The sequence below is a fragment of the Aedes albopictus genome, chromosome 2 (assembly GCF_035046485.1).
Source record: "Aedes albopictus strain Foshan chromosome 2, AalbF5, whole genome shotgun sequence".
NCBI lineage: Eukaryota > Metazoa > Arthropoda > Insecta > Diptera > Culicidae > Aedes > Aedes albopictus.
The window spans coordinates 184237242-184252761 of NC_085137.1; the positions used below are offsets into that span (position 1 = coordinate 184237242).

The 15520-nt window shown below is 37.2% G+C and overlaps 1 protein-coding gene across 1 annotated transcript in view; it reads left to right on the forward strand.

Moving 5' to 3' along the window:
• LOC115258594 (cytosolic 10-formyltetrahydrofolate dehydrogenase) overlaps window positions 1-15520 on the forward strand; it is a 15706-nt gene continuing 186 nt past the window's right edge. The window contains exons 1-2 of the mRNA XM_029858849.2: window positions 1-190; window positions 12784-15481. Of these exons, the coding sequence (XP_029714709.1) occupies window positions 146-190; window positions 12784-15481 (2743 nt within the window). The 5' untranslated portion in view covers window positions 1-145. The remainder of the gene's footprint in view (window positions 191-12783; window positions 15482-15520) is intronic.

Sequence of the window (15520 nt, forward strand, 5' to 3'; positions counted from 1 at the left end):
AGGTTAGTAGATCAGTCGACTTACTCAACTTCCATCGTCCACCAGTGAATTAAATCAGTCTTTCGTGAACGGTGCAGGGGGAATGAAGTGAAAATTGTGGGAGACGTGATTTTTGTGTACAGTTTGAAGCGAAATCGGATTGATCATGAGTTCTGGAAGTGAATGCAACGGTGTAAAGACAAATGGATATGTTAGTATTGGATTGAATTGCAATAAATGTAGTGGAAGTTACAATTTTTGTGATCGCTAGAGCCCATATATGTAGCTGAAATGGAGAACGCTCGTGTATTTAACAAGACGCTGATAGTGACGGGTTCGATTTCTGCTCGGTAAAGGATGTTTTAGATATGGAAATGTTTATGACATCCTTGGGTATAGAGTATAATTTTGCCTACAGACGATGTACGAACGACGAAGTTGAACTGTGGAATTGTGGATAGAAATTATTCTGACTAGCATGCTCTGTCTGCCAGGAAAAAGAAAAAATCAGCGGAAACTTGTAATTTATTGAGCGTTTATTGGACATTACATTTCTCAACATAGGCATAACTTTTCTCGACTCACAATATACAAATTCATGCAATGACAGGCAAAGAAAGCCCTTCAATCAATAACAGCGGAAGTGCTCAGAAAATCAAAGTTGAAAAGAGGCATGCCAAGTTTCAGTGGGAACGTAGAGTCATAAAGAAGAAGAAAAATAAGGATCGTTTAGAGGTGCTTCCCGGGGTTCCTCCGGAGATTGCCTTCGGCTTTTATCACGAAATTTCCCAGGGATTTTCCTTAACCTCCTTCAAGTTTTCCTCCCAAAATTTCTACTCAGTTTCGTTTTCCGGAGTTTCTTCACGGATTTTTCCAGGAATTCCTTCAATATCTTGAGGGATTTTTTTTCATAATATTTCCAGGTACTACTCCAAAAATTCCTCACTGATTTATCCTGGAAGTTATCCCGGGGTTCCTTCAGGGAGATCTTCCGAGGAAACTCCCCAAAGTTCTTCATGGGATTTCTTCAGGGTTTACTTCCAGGAGAGTCTCCAGTGGTTGATCGAGGAATTACTTCTACGATTTTTCCACGAAATCATCCTGCGAATCTTCCAGGATTTCTTTAGGAACTTTTCCTTGAATTTATTTAGGAATTCTTGGAGGCTTTCAAAATCAATTCCTCCAAGCTTTCTATCTGGGATGTTACCAATAATATCTAAACGAATTTCTCCAGTTTTTTTTTTTTTTTGTTTATATTTATGTGTATTTTAACTTATAGCTAATTCTACACTTAAATTTCTCCAGTGATTATTTCAGCAGCATTGCCAAAATACCTCCATGAATTATTCCAGAAATTTCACACTGGTTCATTTTTGAAATTCAGCCTGGAGTTATCCCAAAGATTCATTTTAGGAATCAATTCTGCGATTCATGCAAAGATTCCCAATATGATATCCCAAGTAACAATTTTAATTTTATCGAAGTTTTTTAGCGATTCAAAAAATCCTAAACATAAAACCATTGATGCCGACTTGAAAATGCTCTCGAGTTCTTGTATGCTTCAATAAGCCCACGTTCTGGCTAGTTGGCCCAGTCTTATTAGGGTCTACAGGACTTCGTATGCAAACCGGCTTAGGATTTCGGGTTGTATCATAGTTTTATCAATCTTCTAAATAAAACCATCTTCTGACTTGTCAAATAATTGTTTTGATTATTTTTCACTCTCAATGTTCGATCGTCAGAATAAATTATGCTTGGTTGTTTATCCAGCCATCAATTGGAAAGATGCAGATATGGAATTCAGATTTGTTTTCCTATTGAATACGTGTCAGGAGACATGCCACGGAAAATTGTTGGTGAATGTGACTGTGATAATGACAAAAACTAAGTGCGCCACACAAACTATGCATAATTTGGAAGTTATATGCATTTAATTTACTCGGTGGAATTTTTTTCAACACAGCGGAGTTTGAAAGACATTATGTAATTTTTCTGACACAATAAAATGATGGAAAAGTGTTGTATGGTTTAATTTGATCTTCAGCTGTACGTGAAATCATAAAATTGAGTAATAACTTTTCTGTATTTACATAAATTATCCCGGCTAGGCGACATATTTTTCTGATAAAACTCTGTGTTCCTGATGATTCCTCCAATAGGGCTAACCCTCCTGAGGTAGTCATAACTGAGCTCATGATAGAACTAGCGGTTTTATCACAGCATTTTTTGGTTTATGTTACGGCCACGAAATCTTTTGTTGGTTTTATGCATTGCCTCACAGTTTTGTGTATTTGTTTACAAAAAATATCTCTCCGACAACAACCGCAAATGCAAGTTTTATTGAAATGGTATATAATAAGTGATAAAACCAATTCATGTCTACTTGCAAGTCTTTAAATGAAGATGTTTATAGCAGAAGTTATATGATAGTTTAATGGAACGCCAAAGTAAAAATCTACCATATAAAACTAATTTAGAACAACTAGCTTGTTGACATGCTCGTATAAAACCAGGATAAAACATGAATAAACCTTCAAGGCATGCTGATTATTACTTGGGTATTTTCCGGGATTACTTTCAGTATTCCTCCGAGGGTTTTTTTTCTAGAAATTCCTCTATGCATTCCTTCCAGGGTAACTTCAGTGATTCCTTCTAGGATTTCTCAAAGAATTTCTCTCGTGAATAATTTCGGGATTCTAGAATTTCTCCCTTGACTTCTCCCGAAATTTCTTCAATGTTTCCGGAATATTTCCAGGAACTCATCCAGATAAAGGGTGATACGGTCAAAATTTGGTCAAACAATTTGTTTCATAACTTGAAACTGAGGTCACCAAAACAGCTGAATTTTGGACCAGTAATGGTACTTTATATGTAGCTTATACCATAAATTTTCATCAAAATCGGTTTAGTATTTGCGGAGATATTGTGAATCCTGAAAACTGCAATTTTAAAATTTTGTACAAAGAGGATTAAAAAATAAGAACACATTTTTACTCTTTTATTTATAGATCCAGAAATACTGAACCAATTTCAATGAAAATTTTTCTGTATGTAAAGTACACATATCAAAATGTTGTGTAAAAATTTCATTCAATTTGATCCAGCCGTTAAAAAGTTATATTTGTTTAGGTGGTCAAATTTTGTCAAATTTTGTCAAGTCAAGTCAAATTTTGGTCACATAATTTTTTTCATAACTTTAGATTGCGTACACCAAAACATCTGATTTTTGGATCAGTAATTGTACATTATATGTAGCTTGTACCATAAAATTTTCATCAAAATCTGTCTAGTATTTGCGGAGATATTGTTGAACCCTGAGATCTGCAATTTTAAAAATTTGTGCAAAGAGGATTCACACATTTTTACTGTTTTATTTATAGAGCCAGAGATACTTAACCGATTTCAATGAAAATTTTTTTGTATGTGAAGTATGCATATCAATATGTAATGTAAAAATTTCATTCAATTTGATCCAGCAGTTACAAAGTTATATTTGCTTAAGTGGCACCCGGTCAGTTTTTTTCATATTCAAACTGCTACAACTTTGAAAGTATTCATACAAAATGGCTCAAAATTTTACTAAGAACATATTTACATAATAGTATTAAAATGTAAAATTTTGATAAAAATCGGAGCAGTATTGGTAGTTCTATGATCAAAATTGTGCTTTACTGACCTTAAATTTCCGAAAATTTACTATGGAGCGCCTTTGTACAAAATTTTAAAAAGGTAGGTCGATGTTTTTATCTATATATCAACCATTACTTAATCGATTTTGATGAAAATTTTATGGTATAAGCTACATATAATGTAGCATTACTGGTCCAAAAATTAGCTGTTTTGGTGTACGCAGTCTAAAGTTATGAAAAAAAATATTTGACCAAATTTTGACCGTATCACCCTTTATTCCTTCCGCGATACCTTAAAGGATTTCTCCTGGGATTCCTTCAAGGAATCCTACCGCGATTTTTCCAAAGGATAACTTCCAGGAATATTCCAAAGATTTTTTTCAGGAGATTTTTCCAGAATAATTGCAGAAACACCTGGTTCCTCCTAAGGGATAACCCTCAAACCTCTTCCAAGTATTTCCCCTGAGGTTTTTATAAGGAATCTTTTCTGGATACATCGAGATATTTCATCTCAAATTTCTTCTGGGATTTCCTCCAGGACTTCTCCGGTGATAGATATAGACGTTCCTTCTGCGCTTCTTCATTCAAATTCTCACGCGACTCTTCTGGGGATTATTTCAGAAACCCTTTTCCAAATTTATCAAAGAATTTCTTCTGAGATTTTTAAAGACATTCTTGGAGGCTTTCCAAACCGATTTCTCCAAGCTTTCAACTCGGGATTCATAGAATGATTTTACCCGGGATATCTAGAAGATTTTCTATAATGATTTCTTTCCAGACTTTTACTATTTTTTTTCTGGATTCCTCCAGAAATTCCAGAGATACCTTTTAAGAAATCATCCTACGACATAAACAAAAATTCCCACTAAAACTTTTCCCGGGATTACCTTTGGTATTCCTCCAGGGATTATTTCTGAGATATATTTGGAGCGTTATTTTGGAATACTTCCAGGAATTTCTCCGAGATTTCTCCGAGTACTCATGCTGGGACTCATTCAATGATTCTTGCAAGTAGTTTTCAAGGAGCTCCTGCAGTAGACTGTCCCAAAAAAATCGATGTTTGAAAAGTCAGGGTGCTTAACCCTTAAATGAAAGATGTGCATATTTGAAGCATTTTTGTAGAATATTTCGATTTCCTAAAAAAAACATTTAGAGGTTCCGCCAGGGCGATTTTTGAAAAAAAATGGCCTTTTTTCATGAAAAGTCTCAAAAAAATCATTTTTTCGTAATATTTTTTTAACTTCTGAATTTTTTTAATATTTTTCTATTTTTCTATGGACCTCTAAGCATTCTTGAACGGGATAAGTTTGTGAAATATTGTATTTATATGACTGCAGAATCGTTTTTATGTTGATAAAAAGACTATTTTTTGAGAATTTGTCATCTAAATTTGAGAAAAAAAAATACATGCACGATTTTTTATTTTCAATTTTGAAATTTTTATCTAATAGTACTATTTGTATGCGTCACTTCTCTGAAAAAATTTTGAAAATATCTTGTCTAGAAGCTGAGATATTAGGATTTTAGTAAATGGACAATATTTCATTTTTTTCCAAAACTTTGTATAGGTATTTTAATATTGTAAGGTCTTTGTGACACTCCAAATGTTCGTATATAAAAAGAAGTTAAAAAAAACTTTCCTTGTTGGATGTTCAAGCTAGTTTAAATATGGATCTTTTATTCTCGGTTGGTTGGCAGTAGATTCAAGAAAAGCTTTTATCTGAATAACTACAAATATGGCGGATATCGTGGTTACTGGTAGCAACGCATTTAGTTGAGATTACGTCGTAGAATTCTCGACTACTTTTCTAAAACAGGAACGACCATTTCATGCACAAAACTTCAGAAAAATCACGATGAAGAATTTTGCGTACAAGAAATACAAAACATTTCTGATCACATGTGTGGGTGTAAGTGCAAAACTGAAAATGTGTAAATCAAAAGACTGCCGTTGTCCGATAACTTTGACGCATTTTCGTTGTCCTGTCGTGCCTTAGCTTGTGATCAGACAGCATTTGTATTTCGTATATGCAAAATTCAGCATATTTGCAATTTCGTGTCAAAATATTAGTTCAATTCATCAAAGAAATAAACGTTTAAGATTCATAAGATCGCGTATTTCCTCAAAAGCCTATTATTTTTTTTATTATTTTCTATGTTTTTTTTTTAAATCAGTCTTGACTTAACTTAGTTATTTTTTATTAATTCCATCACTATTATGTTATCTCTGCATGAAATGTTTTTTGCTACTCCAGAAAAGGGGTGTAATAGTCGAGAATTCCACAACATAATATCGAAATCAATGCGTTGCTACCTGTCATTGTTGTAAATTATTCAGATAAAAGCTCTTCATGAATCTACTGCCAATCACCCAGAATAAAAGATCCATGTTTAAACTAGCTTGACCATCCAATAAGGAAAGCTGTATTTTTAAGCCTAACTTCTTTTTGTATACGTACATTGGAGTGTCACAAAGACCTTACAATATGGGTACTCACTAAACAGATTAAATTGCTGCGTAAGCCATGATTTTCTGCTTATTTGAAATGTTTCATGATTTTGCGAATGAAATAATCAAAGATTGCCTTGGTGATCGCGACATTTAATCAGTTAAATCAGTTTACGCTGTTAAGTGAATCCCCCTAATCTATCTTATATATATATATAAAAATGCAGTGGCATACGTGGGACCGCGCATAACTTGCGAACGGAAGGTTCGATTTTGCTCGTCTTAGTTTTGTTCTGTTAGTTTTCACCCAAGCAAGGTTTATGAGGTCTAAAACATGAACAAATTGAGAGTTTTCGAAAATCGATTTTCTATACCTCTTCCACCGGAGACTTGGACTTGGCTAGAAACTTGAAACGTCAAAAAACGCAGTAGGCAAGACAAATGTCGTTTTCGTTTTTGATTCAGTTCCAACCTGGGTTGGAACTGGATCAGATCACAGTTGCAACATCAACCCGACTCAAGGTTTGCTTGTACTAAAATTTGTTTGACGTTTGTTTGTTTACACATTTTCCACCGATCCAGTTCCAACCCAGGTTCAAAAACGAATTCAACAAAAGTTTGCAGGGTACAGCTAGTTTTAAATCTTTTTTTAGAGAAATTACGCATACAAATAGTACTACCAGATAAACTTCTCATGGTTGAAAATAAAAAAAAATCGTGTCTCAAATTTAGATGAAACATTCTCAAAAAATAGTCTTTTTATTAGCACAAAAACGGTTCTGCCGTCAATATAAATACAATATTTCAAAAAGTTATCCCCTTCTAGAATGCCTAGAGGTCCATACAAAAAAAGAATAATATTGAAAAAAATCAAAAATTGAAAACATATTACGAAAAAATGATTTTTTTTAAACTTTTCATGAGAAAAGGCCATTTTTCAAAAATCGCCCTGGCGGAACCTCTAAATGATTTTTTAGAAAATCGAAATGTTCTACAAAAATGCTTCAAATATGCATATCTTTCATTTAAGGGTTGAGCACCTTGACTTTTCGATCTTCGATTTTTTTGGGACAGTCTATCCTGCAGGTATTTCTTCAGATGGTCGGTATTAAATCAGGATTAACTAGGCGATATTTTGGACAGTTAAAGATAAGCAAAGTAATTCAACAGCTCTAAAGTTTTCGACTCCTTTTTGATACAGATGTATCATTACATCTGAGATTTATAATATTTCAGAAAATAACACACTATCCCATGGTTTCTTTCGGGATTCCTTCTGCATTTCTTTCGAGTATCCTTCACAGTTAACTTTCAGGATTATTCCAGATTTTTTTTCAGGGAATGTTTCCGGATTACTTAAAAGAACTACTCCAGAGATTCCTCACGAATAACCTTCAAGCATTCCTCACGGGATTTCTCTAGGGAATCCTTGCTGGATGCAGACATTCTTCAAGGTATCTAAAACTTTTCCAAGGATTTCTTCTCGGATTTTTTCAGGGATTGCTTCCCAGAACTTATCCAGGGATTATTTTTGAGATTCTTCCAAAGATTTTCCCCGGAATTTTTCTAGTGATTCCTTTAAAAACTTTTTCCGAAATACCCCAACAGATTTCTCCAACAGTTCCACCCGGTTTTGAACCCCAAATTCCACCTGCGGTTAATCTAGCGATCCCTCTCAGGAATTCATCCTGGGATTCATACAATGATTCCTACTATGGTTTTTCCTGGGGTAACATTCGGTACTCCTCCAAGGTTTCTGCCCAGGATTTCTCACGAGATTACTTCTGGTATTTTATCAGTCTTTCTTTGAAATACTTCCTGGTATTCCTCTAGATTCCATCTGAGATTCCTTCAGCAGTAACTCCCAAGATAATTCCAGAGATTTCTTCAGGGATTGTTTCCGAAAAACCTCTAAGGACTTCTCCAGAGATTCCTGTTAGGATGTCTACTGTGATTCCTTCTAGATTTTTCCTGGGATTCTTGCAATATTTTTATTTTATTTTCAGAATCCTCCAAGGCTTATCTAGGGTTCCTTCCAGGATTTTTTCAGAGGTTCTTCAAAGTATTTCCCCTGCGATTCTTCCAGGGAATCTTTCCGCGAATGTTCCAAGGGTTCTTTCCAGGAATTTCTTTGAGTTGCTTTCAAAGATTCCGAGATTCCTGCAAGGACTTCTCCAGAGTTTTCTGCTGGGACTCCTTCGGGGAATTTTCCAGAAACTCTTACCACGATTCCTCCAGGGATTCCTCCCAAGCAGGGACATCGTCGAAACAAAAACATGACGCCGAAAGCGAACTCTCATCAGACTGGGTGACGACGCGTAGGCGTATTGACGTTTGAAAACATTACTAGAGATTCCTCCCAGATTTTTTTCACGATATTCCCGAAAAGTAAATCGCCGATGTTCTGATACCTCTAGGTCTGGAGTTCCTCCAGAGGTTCCTCTAGAATCTGATCCCGAGATTCTGACAAGAAAAAATCCAATACAAACCCTTTAGAAATACCTTCATGTATTCATCCAGAGTTCTTACTTCCAGGTGTCATTCCAGAAAAACTTCCAAGAGCTCTTCTAGATACTTCTTATAGAACTCTTTCGGAGATTACTCCAAGAATTTCTACAGAGGTTTCACCTTGAACTCTATCTCAAGTTTCTCAAGAAATTCGTCCAGGATTTTTTCCAGCTATCTCTTCATAGATTCCACCACGAAATCATGCAAGAGTTTCCGACAAGATTTCACCAGGATTTTTTCAAGAGCTGCAATCAGGAATATCTCCAAAAAATCTTATCCCAAAAATTATTTCAAGAATGGCTTCATGAGTTTGCACAGGTGTTACTTCAGATATTCTTCCAAAATTTCTGCTAAAGTTTCTCTAGTGTTTCGTTCCAGATTTAGTAGATTTTTTCTGATAGAATTCTTGGTTTCCTGTAATCTGTGGATGAATTTCTAGTAAACCACTAAACGAAGTCTTCCTGGGGGAATCTCCGAAGAAACTCCTTATGGCGTATATGTGAAGAAATCCCTTACTGAGAGACTATATAAATAAATCTACAGAAGTATCCGCATGCATTCCTGGAGGAAATTGTGAAATGAGATATTGGAAGATACTTTGGAGAATTACTGGGTGAATCTTTATAGAAGAACTTCTGAAGGAATATCTGCAAGAAGAATTCCAGGACGAGTCTCTAAATGAATTCCTGGAAAAATCACTGGAATGATGCCCGAAATTCCAAAAATGGCTTCGGAAAGAATTTCTGAGTCCCACAACTCATAGAGGAATTTCAAATGGGATTATCAGTAGAATCTCTGGAGGAATAGTTGAATTCTTGAAATGAAAAAAAAAAAACCTCTGCAAACAATTTGGACCAAGAATACTTGAAAGATTTTCAAGAAGAAACTTCAAAGAATTTCATGGAGGAAATCGTAAAGGAAATGCTGTGGAATTCCCAGAAGAATTTCAGAAGGAGGAAGTTCTCAAAAACACCTGTTAAGGAACTCTGAAAGAATTCAAGCAGCAACCTTGGGGGGAACTTCTGAAGGATTCTCAGGAACAGTTTTTGAGAGATATCCATTAAAATATCTGAAAAAAAATTGAATAATTTTTAAGCATTTTTTAAAGGAAACTGTGAAGGAATTTATAGAAAACTAGCTGTACCCGGCAAACTTTGTCTTGCCTACTGCGTTTTTTGACGTTTCAAGTTTCTAGCCAAGACCAAGTCCCCGGTCACAAAATGTATGGGAGATCGATTTTCAAAAACTCAATTTTTCCATGTTTTTTTGCGTCATAAACCTTCCTTGGGTGAAAACTAACAGAACAAAACTAAGACGACCAAAATCGGACCTTCCGTTCGCAAGTTATGCGCGGTCCCACGTATGCCACTACATTTATATATATATATATATATATATATATATATATATATATATATATATATATATATATATATATATATATATATATATATATATATATATATATATATATATATATATATATATATATATATATATAGATATAGATATAGATGTTAGAAAAATTGTTTTGAAATAATTCTTAGGAAAATGAAAATCCTTGATTTTGTATGATGAATTTCCTAGAAGAATACCTGGCGAAATGGAATAATTGGATAATAGCCATGACAATTACTGATTGAATAGATACAAGAAATTCTAGAGGAATCCCTGATAGAATTCATGGAATAATCTCTTGAAGAATTCATGAAGGACTCTTTGGAAGGACGCCTGATAGACTACCTAGTGAAAACTCTGGTGAAAAGAGGAAAACCTGCATGAACTCCTAAAACTTCTGGAGCAATATCTGAATGAGGAATTTGAGAAACTTCCGCTTGTTTGCGGGACAATCTTTGGAGAATTCTTGAAGGGATCTCTGAAGGAGCAATATCTAAAGAATTCTTGTGAAACTTTGAACCAATTCCTAATAGAATCTGTGAAAGAATTTCTGGCGGTATTTTTGCAAAAAAGCTTTATTTACCTGAAGGTATCTCTACATAAAGTCCTAGAAGAACTTAGGATTAACTACTAATGGTAGGCTAGGATGAATTCCTGGAGAAAGCTTTGGCGAAAGTTCTACAGATGATGCTTTCGAGATGCTTCTGGACGAATAAATAGTGCAAGCTCTGTTTGAATTCTCGGGTAAGCCGCTGTAATAAACCCAGAAAGATTCTCTGGACGAATTTCCACACTGAAAGATCTCAAAAAAAAAAAAAAAACTCTGGAATAATTCCCGGAGCAATCTGCGGGGAAATTTTTGGAAAATTCTCTAGAACATTTCCTTATGAAATAGCCATTAGAATATTAGAATTTCTAGAAACATTTAAGTGTTTTTCTTTTTAGAAAATTCTAGAATAATTTATAAAAAGTTAGAGAAATTTGAAATTCTTGAAATTGCGGATGGGAATAAGAATTCCTGGAAGAATCTCTGAAAGCCTCTCTAGAGGAACTATTGCAAGAATTGTCTGAATCTTTTTAGATACTACTAAACTGCCGTGAATCGCAAGTCAGTCCCATATGCAATTTGGTCAAAATTGAGTTAATGATTGTTTTCGACCTTTCTTCGGATGATCTTTCAGCTACGTGAATAAAAATATATAGTTTGTTCAGTAAAATTGAAAAACAACACCAAGTCGGATTGTCCCATAATGAAAAGTAATCGCAAGTCAGTCCCATCACGAACTTTTGTACCCTCCAGTACAAAACCAAACAAGGTTTAAGCCAGTTTTATATTTTTTACAGTTATGTTCTCACATTTCAAAAAGTTTGTGAAAGTTTCATAATGATCGCAGATGTTTTCGTTTCATGGTGATTTTTTGAAGTTTTAGATAGAAATCAATTTTGAAACTTTCAGAGTCCATTTTCTCAATGCCTACTTTTTACATATGGGACTGACTTGCGATTCACGGCAGTAAAGGCCTTTGTGGTAGAATTTCCAATGGTATTCCTGAACAATTTTTTTGGAAATATTCCAGAACGAATCTCAGAAGATTTTTGTTTTGAAGTACCTAAGTAAATTCCTAGAGAAATTCCTGGAGAAAAATAATAAGAGGATTAACTAAGCAGCGTCAATAGCTGCGTAAACCATGACTATCTGCTTTTTGAAATGTTTCATGAAACTGCGAATGAAATAATCATAATTTGCTTTGGTGATGGCGATGTTTACACAGGATAAATAATATAGAATCTCCAATTTATGTTGTTTAGTGAACCTTCCTTATAAATTCTCTAAGAATTACTGGATGAATATCTGCAAGAAATCCCTGAAAGAATTCGTGGAACAATGTGTGAAAGAACTCCAGGAGAAATCTGCGGAAGAACACCTGAAATCTCTGGAGGATGACCAAATTACTGAACAAATATCTGGAATACATTTGGGAGAAATTGCAGGAAGAATTGCTTGACGAATTGTTGGAGAATTGTGGTGAGATCTTTTGAGAAATTCCTAAAGTAATCTCAGAAGGAATTTGTGGAGGAATATGTGAAGGATTTGATAGTGAAATCGACGGAGGAACTAATGCAGAAACCTCTCCTACGAGAATCTTTGAGAGAGCTCTTGGGGTATATATAATGCGAAATATAGAAGGAGTTTTGGAGCAACCTTTCGAGCAGCTCACTTATCTAAGAAGCTAAAATTTCTAAGTGCTGAAAATTTCATTTCGTCATATCTAAATTCATTCACCTACAGCTCATTTTATAAACTGAACTTGAGAATATGGTATGTGCGGTCTAGCCGCAAGTTCTACAAGAAAGTCACGAAAAAAACGCTATTTTTCGAATATTTAAGGTAAATGTCACGGACTATCTTTGAAAAATGCCAAATGATATTCACCGTGAATATCATTGACATTTTTCGAAGAAAGTCCGTGAGCTTAAAATAAAAAGATACGGTGTGCTGGTTTTGGTTTCAATGAGATGTTTGCGCTCAAAATCGTGAGCATGTCCTTAAGAAGATGTTGAACTAATCGAACATTCCCGTCCCTACATAGAACATTCTATGGTTTTTGGAAGAGCATTTGAAAATAATTCTAAAATTATCAAATTCAATTGGTTATCAACATTTTAAATAATTGCATTTCTGATAAGTGCCCAATCATTTACTAGCTAAGGGGCCTGGCTTGATCTTTGCCACTCATATCATTATTCCTTTTTGCATAACCCATGCGACTACAGGTTACGTCGACTAACAAACAAACTTCCTCTGCCTTATCGTTCCAGCTCAACGGTAGCGGTCAGCCAGAAGACCTAAAAATAGCCATTATCGGGCAGAGTAATTTCGCAGCCGAAGTGCTGGAAGTTCTGTTGGAGCATCACCACATGGTGGTCGGAGTGTTCACCATTGCCGACAAGGGAAGTCGGGAGGACATTCTCGCCACAACCGCTCGGCAGCTGAACATTCCGGTTTTCAAGATTTCGGCATGGCGTCGCAAGGGCGTTCCCATTCCGGAAGTGCTGGAGAAGTACCGGTCGGTTGGCGCTAATTTGAACGTGTTGCCGTTCTGTAGTCAGTTTATTCCTATGGAGGTGATCGATGGGGCGAAGTTCGGAAGCATTTGCTACCATCCGTCGATATTGCCCAGACACCGTGGTGCGAGTGCCATCTCGTGGACTTTGATCGAAGGCGACGATACGGCTGGGTTCTCGATCTTCTGGGCCGACGATGGGCTGGATACGGGACCGATTCTGCTGCAGAGGCAGTGTCCGGTGTTGGGAGACGATACGCTGGATACGTTGTACAAGCGATTCTTGTACCCGGAAGGAGTCACGGCCATGCTGGAAGCTGTGGATATGATTGCGGACGGAACGGCACCGAAGATTACGCAGACGGAGATCGGTGCAACGTACGACCCGGCGCTGTTCCGAGAAGAGAATCAGTTTATCAACTTGAATCAATCGGCGAAGAGGATTTTCAATTTTATTAGGGGATTGGACTCGGTACCTGGGGCACTGGCGGTGATCGTTGCGGAGGATGGAAGTGAATGTCCCGTACGGTTGCATGGAGCATCGCTATGTGGGCCGGCGGTGTTGGCTAACGCGAAACCTTTGAAATTCAAGGGATCTGCAGGTCCAGCTTATGTGGATCGGGAAGGAATTTTTATCATTGGGTCCGATGGGCAGTTAGTGAAAGTTAAACGTGTGAAGAAAGGAAGTAAGATGATTCAGGCTAGTCAATGGTTCGCCCAAGTCGGGAAAAAAGTTGTTCCATTGGAGTTAAACGAACGAGAAGTGGAGATGGAAGAGATTATAAAGGGCATTTGGAAGTCTATTTTGAAGGTTGAGATCGAAGCTGAAACGGACTTCTTCGCTTGTGGGGCAGGTTCGATGGACGTCGTTCGCTTGGTGGAAGAAGTCAAAGATGCACTGGAGATCCCGCTAGAGAATGAAAACCTATTCATGGCTCCTAGCTTCCAGGAATTCTTGAATGAAGTTATAAGCCGAACAAGGAATGGCGCAAACCAGGAAAGTTCTGGGCCAGATTATGAATCCGTAGTGTTGAGAGAGAATAAGAAGACCATTTCCGTTCCAGTGCAGATGTTTGTAAACGGACGGTTTATTGACGCAGAGAACAAAAAGACCCTAGATATTATCAATCCTACTACGGAGCAAGTAATCTGTAGAGTTGCAGCTGCTTCCGCTTCAGATGTAGACTACGCCATAAGATGCGCTCATGATGCCTTTAAGGGCGTTTGGAGTCAGGTGTCTGCCAGAGAGCGTGGACAAATGATGTACAAACTGGCTGACCTTATGGAACAGTACAAGGAAGAGCTGGCAACCATAGAATCCGTTGACTCAGGAGCAGTATACACGTTGGCTCTGAAAACTCACGTTGGTATGTCCATCGATGCATGGCGATATTACGCTGGCTGGACGGACAAAATCGAAGGGTCAACAATTCCCGTAAATCCAGCTAAACCGAACAACGTACTTACCTTCACCAAGCGAGAACCCATTGGAGTCTGTGGGTTGATCACCCCTTGGAATTATCCTCTCATGATGCTCTCGTGGAAAATGGCTGCCTGTATTGCCGCTGGCAACACTGTAGTAATCAAACCTGCGCAGGTTTGTCCCCTGACTGCCTTGAAGTTTGCGGAACTCTCGGTGAAAGCTGGATTCCCACCAGGTGTAATCAACGTAGTTACCGGAGCCGGATCAATCACGGGTCAAGCCATTTCCGAGCACCCCTTGGTACGAAAGCTTGGCTTCACTGGATCAACACCCATTGGAAAGAAAATTATGGCGTCATGTGCTGAATCGAACATCAAGAAGTGTTCAATGGAGCTGGGTGGAAAGAGTCCGCTGATAATTTTCGCTGATTGTGACATGGACAAAGCCGTTCGATTGGGAATGTCCTCTGTGTTCTTCAACAAAGGTGAAAACTGTATAGCTGCTGGACGGCTTTTTGTGGAGGATAAGATTCACGACGAATTCGTGCGAAAGGTAGTGAAAAACATCAAGACTATGGCGATTGGTGACCCACTGAATAGAGGAACGGCTCACGGTCCACAAAACCACAAATCTCACATGGACAAGTTGATGGAGTATTGCGAGATTGGAGTTAAGGAAGGAGCGAAACTCGTCTATGGAGGTAAACGAGTGCCAAACATGAAAGGGTGGTTCTTCGAGCCGACTGTGTTCACCAATGTTCAGGATCACATGTTCATCGCCAAGGAGGAATCCTTCGGACCTATCATGGTCATTTCGAAGTTCCACAGTAGTGACTTTGATGCGTTGGTTCAGAGGGCAAATGCTACGGAATACGGACTGGCAAGCGGAGTATTCACCAAAGATATCCGGAAAGCTATGCTGTTTGCGGATAAAGTTGAGGCTGGAACCGTCTTTGTCAACACGTATAACAAGACAGACGTTGCTGCTCCTTTTGGAGGGTTTAAACAGAGCGGCTTTGGAAAGGACCTAGGTAAATCTTGATAACTGCTAGCGTTGATTTTAACTAAAT